General features: G+C 40.1%; 1 protein-coding gene across 4 annotated transcripts in view; it reads left to right on the top strand.

Moving 5' to 3' along the window:
* Window positions 1–352: 352 nt before the first annotated feature.
* Window positions 353–8,968, top strand: part of VAMP4 (vesicle-associated membrane protein 4) — a 17,727-nt gene continuing 9,111 nt past the window's right edge. For 2 of the 4 annotated variants that reach the window (XR_001362391.1, XM_014540882.1), the window contains exons 1-4: window positions 353–560; window positions 2,372–2,497; window positions 3,424–3,470; window positions 6,861–6,911. Coding sequence is in view for 3 of the 4 variants with exons in the window: in XM_014540882.1 (XP_014396368.1) it covers window positions 2,432–2,497; window positions 3,424–3,470; window positions 6,861–6,911 (164 nt within the window). In the remaining variant the exon portion in view is untranslated. Of the gene's footprint in view, window positions 561–2,349; window positions 2,498–3,423; window positions 3,471–6,860; window positions 6,912–8,968 lie in introns of those variants that run through there. The other 2 variants (XM_014540881.1, XM_005867651.2) reach the window with 2 other exon arrangements.

Here is an 8,968-nt window from a genome sequence, read left to right as displayed (position 1 = left end):
GACCTGGGGAGACAGATGTGGGGGGAGGAGCCTCTGGCTGGAGGGCCGGGCTCGGTGGGGATTTAAAGGGCTCGGGGAGTGAGCCTGGCAGGTGCGGGCGGGCGGTCACGGCGCTGACAGCTTCCGTGAATAGCGGCGACTCCGGGCTGCGTGCAGTTCCCGTCGCCGGTTTCCCGGAAACTGCAGCCGCGACCTCGCCTGCGGGCGAGAGACGGGGAAGGGGAGTCAGACCCGGAGTGGAGGCGGGGACGGGGGCGCCCTCCGCCCGTCAGCGAGCCGGGTGCGAAAGGAAACACCCAAGGTTGCTTGTTGGTTTCTGCCAACGTTTATCAAACAACAGGTTAGAACCGTGTTATGTGTAAAGCCCCCGAAAAGAGAACGCACTGCCTCTTCCAAAAATACACACGTGACATTGTAAACGTGGGAGGACGGCAGAGGAAGCAGACGGTGGTGGCATTTTTTAGGTGAATTGTGCATGGCTATTCTGCCCTCCATGCTGAATTACATGACGAAGACTCCTGTTTACATATATATCTAGACACAGGCACCTGAATGCATACGTGAGTTTTTGTTTTGTTCTTCAGAAATCTTCTTAGTAGAGTATGTGTAAGTCTAATTTCTGAGCACGGTTTTTTTTCTGTGAGTTGTTTGGTGTGATATCATCCGTTGCCCTGTGGTTCATGATGCGTAGTTAGTTCATCTGCCTGCTGCTTTGCTGATGGCTTTTTTTGTTGGTCAGACGCTGGTGTCTTGCCTTCCTGAGGCTGATCCTTGGATTATGGCACCTGAAGATGGGTCTTGCTCACCATTAAGCTTGTAGCTTCACCGTGTGTTTCATAAAGATGTTATGTAAATCTGCCTGTTAGGTGCCGTGAGAGGTTGAGGTATAGCCTCTTTGTGGGGTTTAACTTGCAAACAAAATACAGGTGTAATGAGAAGCTCGGTCCTTCAGTTGCTTCCTTTGTCATTTGTGGGCGTTTTGTTTGTTTTTTTCATGCATTCTGTAACATTTCTGCATGAATGAATTACTCTGAAATCAAGGCCAGATGTAAGGGACAGAAATATTGTTGAATGAACTCTGGAGTTGTTTACTCAGGTGGCAAGAATTTGTGTGTGTTTTTTTTTTCTTAACACGTGGTTAAGTTTCAGGTTCTGGAGCATTTCTTATTAAAGAAAACTTTCTTACCAATTTGTTTTGACAGGAAGCCAGCTTCAGATCTTACTTCTATTTCATTTATGAAACTGGACTGTGGGCTTATTTTTTTTACATTATAACATTAACCAACTAACTGATGTCTAGCTATAGTTAATTTGAAGATCTTCAGATTCTTCTTGTGGAAGGGGAAAGAGGGCTGCTGGATGGTTATAGGGAAGAAGTGGTCTTTCAAGGACACAACTGTGTAACCTGCTGGGCCACTAACTGAATAAATATCACAACTGATCATGCACAGCCACGGATTAATTGAGGCCTTTGCTTCTGCTATTTCAATGAGCAGAGTGGCTAACACTATTCATTACTTATCTTTACTAAGCCTTAGCTTTCCTGTCGTTTTCTAGTGCCTAAGAGTAACAGGAAATGCACATAAATCCCTGAGCAGAGTGCCCAGCTCACAGTAAAACTTTGGGCACTCCTTAGCTAGTCTCATCTTTCATCCATCTTCTAGTCCAAGAATCTGAAAACTCATACCTGCATATGTCAGCTTTTTCTGGAGAAAATTTTGAGTATGTTGCAGACTCAAGCATGTTTCTGGAACAATGCATATTAGCATGTAAAAGGAAGTGAGACTTTCTGTGGGAAAAGAAGAATTTCTTACCAAACATCCCTTTTCTTGGAAGACCCAGTGCTATGCTTCAGAACAGGATGTTAGAGTTTACAGAATGCTTTTGCATGTAGTGTCTGAGCAGACGCCTCCCAATTCCATGCAGAAGCCTAGAAAGTACTGTTTCACACATGAGGGAGCTCTATCTTGGTTCAAACAACTAACCTAAAGTGAGCACCGGAAGTGTCCGCGGACTGCTCGCTCCAAGTAAAAATCCTAAAGCAGTCGATGTCTCACTTTCAGGGAAGCACCTCCTATATTCATTTCCTTCATGTACGGTCTGCGTTTTCATTTTATAAACATTTTGTCACTCATTTCCTCCACATGTTCTCCTAAGAAAATTACATCCATTTTTTCATGATTTTTACTATTTCTTATGTGTTGAGGCCCAGCAGGGAGGTCCCTGGAAAGGAGCAAGTGAGAAGGGAGTAGTTGAAGCCAGAGAAGTGAAGGAGGCCCCTTCACAATAAGGCCCTGGCCTCTGCTGTAAGTACTTTCTTTACCTGACACCCAGAAGTCTCAAATCCAGTGAAACCTATTTTTTCTTTAAGGTGGTGAGTACTTAACTCTGCTGGGAAGTAGAAGAGTACTTCTAGCGTTAAAAAAAAAATATGCCTCCCAAGTTCAAGCGCCACCTAAACGATGATGATGTCACTGGTTCTGTGAAAAGTGAAAGGGTAAGTTCAGAATCTTAAGCTTTTAAAAAAGAAAGACTAAAAATGTCTTCATTCCTTTTATAAGTACTTTGTTTTAGAAAACTAAAGTTTATGGCTATATTCTAATCCCTTTGCTCGTCATAGTAAACATTAAAAAGTAGTATACGTTACTTAAATTGGTGACTTAATTTAATTCTCCTTCCATTACTGATCTTGTAAACATGTTGGCTGGAAAAATGTTGAACTCTAATCATGTATAATTTTTTTTTTAAGAAATCAAACCATTCACGTTAATCCATTGGGGCTTTTTCTGCACTAGCCGGTCCCTCTGCTGGCCATGCATGAATGCTCTTCACCCTGATCTTTGGTTGGCTCTTAGTTACCGTTTGGATCTCAGCTTAAATTTCACCCCTGGAGAGTGATTTTCCTGGACAGCCTAATCTCATTCAATCCCCCTGTCTCTGTCTGTCCCATCACTGCTTTAATTCTCTGCATAGCATTTATCACCATCAGATATTTTCCTATGAGAGCTCAAACCTTGTCTGTGTTACTCAAAACTGGTGCTTGGTCCTTAGAACAGTGCCCAGCACACAGATGCTCAAACATCTCTGTTGAATGACAGCTGACTAGAGGAAGGCAGGAGAAGGAGAAGGGACTTGCTCCTCCCAACTGCCGTCCATTCTTACTCCACACCAGCTCAGTGCCCTTTCTGCCTCGTGGTCAATCATAGGATTCCACCATTAGAAGCATTTTCTTTCAAAAGTCTGCCAACGTGGTTCTGTATCTTTCCGCTTCCATTGAAGCCCATGCAATTACTTTTCCCCCTGGAAGCTTGGAGTTCAGAAACTCCACCAGGACAGAACTCATTTTATTACTCCTGACAGTGTGTAAGCCCCGAAATCTGAAAACTCAAGTCATTTTCTCTCTCTCTCTCTCTTTTTTTACAGAGAAATCTTTTGGAAGATGATTCAGATGAAGAAGAGGACTTTTTTCTGTAAGTTTTTTAACAGCTTTATTGGGATGTAATTGACATATAATGTATACACTATGAGTTTTGACATATGTACTGTACACATGTGAAATCATGACCAAAATCAAATAATAAACAGCGCCATTATGTTCAAAGTTTCCTTGGACCTCTTGGTAATCTCTCATTCTCCCAATCTCTAGGCAATCACCAATTGCTTTCTATTTCTATAGTTTGTATTTTCTAGAATTATTTTTATTATAAGTGGAGCCATACCTTATGCCTCCTTTTTTACTGACTTCATTCACTCTGCATAATTATTTTGAGATACATCCATGCTGTCACATATATCAGGTTTTTTTCTTTTTATTTCTGAGAAGTATTCCATTATATGAATATTCTGCAGTTCATTCACTTAAGATGGCTATTTGGAGTAGTTGTACTTTTCAGCTATTATAAATAAGGCAACTATAAACATTTTTTTTTAATATATTTTATTGATTTTTTACAGAGAGGAAGGGAGAGAGATAGAAAGTCAGAAACATCGATGAGAGAGAAACATCGACCAGCTGCCTCCCGCACCCCCCACTGGGGATGTGCCCGCAACCCAGGCACATGCCCTTGACCGGAATCGAACCCGGGACCCTTCAGTCCGCAGGCCGACGCTCTATCCACTGAGCCAAACCGGCTTCGGCGACATTTTTATACAGATCGTTTTGTGTGAACATCTGCTTTCATTCTCTTGGGTAAATACTTAGGAATAGAATGGCTGTTGTATATGTACAGCTGTTTTCCAAAGTGGTGTCCCATTTATATTCCCATCAGCATTGCATGAGAGTTCTAATTGCTCCAAATTCTCATCAGCACTCCATATGGTCAGTCTTTCATTTTAGCCATTCTTGTGGGTGTGTAGTGGTATCTCATTTCATTTTAATTTGCATTTCCCTAATAAAAACTTAGGTTGAACATCTTTTATGTGCATATTTTTCATCCTCATACCTTTATCTTTTAAATGTGTTTTTATTGATTTTTTAGAGAGGGAGAGAGAGAGAGAGAAAAACATTTATTGACTGCCTCCTGCATGCCCCCTACTGGGGATCCAGCCCGAACCGGGGCATGTGTCCAGACTGGGAATCGAACCGGTGACCACTTGGTGCACAGGATGACAATCAGTTGAGCCATACAGGCTGGGCATCCTCATATCTTTTTTTAAAAAGTACATGTTAAAATCTTTTGCTCAATTTTAAATTTGTCTTCCTAGTAAGAGCTTTTTATACAAGAGCTTTTCAAGGAAAAAAGTTCCTTATCAGATATGTTGTACAAATATTTTCTCCCAATTTGCAATGAAATCTTTTCATTTTCACAGCAGTATCTTTTGAAGATCAGTTTTGATTCTGATGAAATAAGTTTATTAATTTTTTTAAAACTACTTTTGCTTATTTAAGAAATCTTTGCCAATCTCACTAAGATTTTCTTCTATTTTTTCCTTAGGAGTTTTATAGTTTTGGCTTTTACATTTAGATCTATAATATACTTTAAGTTAATTGTTACATATGGTTGGGTTAATTAAGTAAAGGATAATTTTTTTATTCTTTTGGCATATGTCTGTCTAATTGTGCCACCACCATTTGATGAAAAGGTTATTCTTTCCCCATTGAATTACCTTAATAATTTGTCAGAACTAAATGACCCGATCGATCCTTTGGAGTTATGTTTAGAAAAGGCTCTCATACGGGCCTGTGTTTATATTTGCAGAGTCGGGAAGGAGGACATACTGTTGTAGTTTCCTCTGGAGATTAATGTAGAGATAATCTCGAGAGGAACCATCGGTCTCCCTCTTTGTTATAATGTTGTGAAGTTTTTTGTAGAGGTTTTTCCTGCCCCCAAAATAAAAACATTTTATAAAAAGTAATTGACAACCATGAAGCATTGAACAGAAAGAGCCTACAGGATATAAAAAAAATCCAGTTACAGGAAATAGCATCATTTGTTGCATGAAGGGCAGATGAAGTGGGAAGATAATTTCCTACAGGTGACAAGATTTCCATAGAGTCACAAAGCTAACTGCTGGTCGTGCTGACTATGATAAGGAGCCTTAGTCTACAGCAATAGCTACCTGTCAAAAAAGAACTCAGTATTGGAAAGAAGGCCAGACGCTTTGGTTAAATAAGTGATTACCTGAATGAAGTTTAGACACCTTTGTGGAAAACACGAACTCTTCAGGCAACGATTTACTACTGAAGGTCCACTCCCAGGTCATGCTGTGCGTCTTCCAAAGGGCTGGACAGCAAAACTAGCACACTTGTCCACAATTCAACTCCCGTACCCTGTGGTTTTGTCTGTGCGTTGGAAGGGAGACACACCAAATAAAGTTGTTGAAATAATTTTTAAGAATTAATCAACACCCATGTTTATAGCAGCAATATTCACAATAGCCAAAAGTTGGAAACAACCATAGTGTCCATCAGTGGATGGAGAGATAAACAAAATGTGATACACATATAGTGGACTTTTAGTCTTAAGAAGGAAGGACATTTGGCACACGCTACAACATGGATGAACCTTGAAGATATTATGCTAAAGGAAAGAAGCTGGTCATGAAAGGATAAATTTTACATGATTCCACTTATATTATGTGCCTAGAGAGGTCGAATTTATAGAGAACAAAGTAGAACAGAGGCTGCCAAGGGCTGGGAGGAGTGGGGACTTGGGAATTATTGTTTAATTAGTACAGAATCTATTTTCTTTTTAGTTTTGTAGTTTACATCTTATTCTCAATCATCAGAAGAAGAATCATTACTTAAAATATCTAAAAGGTTTTTTTATTTCTGGAATTTTAAAAGGGGTTAATTAAAATGATACAGCATTTTACTATAATAGAGAATGATTTGAGAAATGTTGATATTTTCATAGAGTTCTGCAAAATTTCCCTTTAGCCATGTTGTTAAGTTTAAGATGAGGAATCAAAAAACATACTTAAACATTTTTATCGTTTTGAATGGATTGTTCTCTGTATCCATCCCTGATAATCAGCATTTCATTATGGCTGAAATTCAAGGTGATTGTACTTTTAGTTTTCTATAATTGATCATAAAGCTATTCATACTCACTGGCATTGTAGTTGTTATGGTATTTCAAAGTTTAATCATAGAGCATCCTGTGTGTAAGGGTTATATAAACCCAAATTTCCCTAAAAGTTATAATATTCAGAAGAATTAGGTTAATTGTGGTCAGCATTAAGTACCAATGAAGGACAGACATGATTACATATCATTCAGTTCCAACAGTACCAGTAAACTGTGATTCCTTATGGTGAATGACCATGTTTAGGATTTAGTTTGATTTTCTGTGTTTTCTGTTTTGTCCTTGGTTTTTAATGCTCTCATTATTTATATGCACTCGGTATTTTGTTTTCAGAAGGGGACCATCTGGACCAAGATTTGGACCTAGAAATGACAAAATTAAGCAGTAAGTTTCTGAGATACTCATTTGTTTAAGTGATTATCATTTTTCTGTCCCCCCCGCCGGGGGGGGGGGGGGGGGGGGGCAAACTACACAACCTGTGAGCCATGTCTGGCTGCCACCTATATTTGTAAATAAAGTTTTATTGGAACATAGCCATGCCTATTTGCTTTCTTATTATCTATGATAGCTGCTTTCAAACTACAAGGGCAGATTTGAGTTGTTGTGACAGAGACCTTATGGCACACAAAATCTAAAATATCTATTATCTACCCTGCTCTTTATAGAGAAAATTTGCTGAGCCCTGATATAGACAAAATATAACTGCTGGGTTTTAAAAACGCAGTAATTTTTATTTTCACAAAGCTATCTCTGACTTATAGCTAAGGAAATGCAGTTCCTGGTTCTTGGTTTTTCTTAACTTGATTACCTTATGTCAAATCTATCTATTTAGCACATTCTCAAGGTCTATTTTGTTGTTTTTTTAAAATATATTTTTACTGATTGCAGAGAGAGGAAGAGGGAGAGAGAGATAGAAACATCCATGATGAGCGAGAATCATGGATCGGCTGCCTCTTGCACGTCCCACACTGGGGATCGAGCCCACAACCCGGGCATGTGCCCTTGACCAGAATCGAACCCAGGACCCTTCAGTCAACAAGCCGATGCTCTATCCACTGAGCCAAACCAGCTAGGGCTCTATTTTGGTTTTAAGTCTATAACTTGAGCCCCATTTTCAGAAAGATAATAAAAGCAATATAATAGACTTTGTCTTTTGAAGTGCAATTGTCTTTTTGTATACAGTGGGGCCTTGACTTACGAGTTTAATTCGTTCCGTGACGGAGCTCGTAACTCAAATTACTTGTATGTCAAATCAAAAGTGAACGAGTGAGACACGTGATTCTGGGCTGATGTTGTGGCGTTCACTGTGACGTTCGCTGCGCCAACTAACCGTGGGGTATCTGAAGCTGGCTCGTAACCCCAATTTTAGCTCGCAACTCAAAGCAAAAAATCGGCCGAGAGACGGCTCGTATCTCGAAAAACTCGTTAGTCAGGACACTCATAAGTCAAGGTCCCACTGTACTTCCAGAATTTTTCTCATATCTATTACTTATCCTAATCCATATTTTGATCTAAGATTTATGGCTAATTTTCATATTGAAGCTTTTGCTCTATATATTGTTGGTGGCCCATGATGGGTCATGCTGTAGTGAATGTATCTAATGTTAGAAGAGTATGAGTCCCAACAAGAAAGGAGAAGGAATGGATGGAGCAGTGAAATAGCCCTAGAAACTGACCAAGCCGTACAGGCTAACTGCAGAAGAAAAACTGAGTGGCTCGGGCTCCAGTACTAAGGAGGGATAGGCTGCCCTGATTTTTTTTTAATATATATTTTATTGATTTTTTACAGAGAGGTAGGGAGAGGGATAGTTAGAAACATCGATGAGAGAGAAACATCGATCAGCTGCCTCCTGCACACTCCCCACTGGGGATGTGGCCGCAACCAAGGTACACGCCCTTGACCGGAATCGAACCTGGGACCCTTCAGGCCGCAGTACGACGCTCTATCCACTGAGCCAAACCGGTTAGGGCAGACTGCCCTGATTTTGAGTATTGATGGCACATCATGGGAATAAGATATTGTGATGGGGTATCACATTTTTTTTAAATAAGTCTTTATTGTTCAGATTATTACAGTTGTTCCTCTTTTTTCTCCCCATAGCTCCCCTCCACCCGGTTCCCATCCCACTCCATGCCCTTACCCCCCCCCCATTGTCCTCGTCCATAGGTGTTTGATTTTTGTCCAATCTCTTCCCGAACCCCCCACACCCCCTTCCCCCTGAGAATTGTCAGTCCACTCCCTTTCTATGCCCCTAATTCTATTATATTCACCAGTTTACTCTGTTCATCCGATTTTTTTATTCACTCGATTTTTAGATTTACTTGTTGATAGATATGTGTTTGTTGTCTCTTTGTTATTCATAATTTTTATCTTTACCTTTTTCTTCTTCCTCCTCTTCTTAAAGAATACCCTTCAGCATTTTATATAATACTGGTTTGGC

The sequence above is a fragment of the Myotis brandtii genome, unplaced genomic scaffold (genome assembly GCF_000412655.1).
Source record: "Myotis brandtii unplaced genomic scaffold, ASM41265v1 scaffold250, whole genome shotgun sequence".
Taxonomy (NCBI): domain Eukaryota; kingdom Metazoa; phylum Chordata; class Mammalia; order Chiroptera; family Vespertilionidae; genus Myotis; species Myotis brandtii.
Note: the sequence above shows the minus strand (reverse complement) of the source record. Positions and strands in the feature narration are given on the sequence as shown.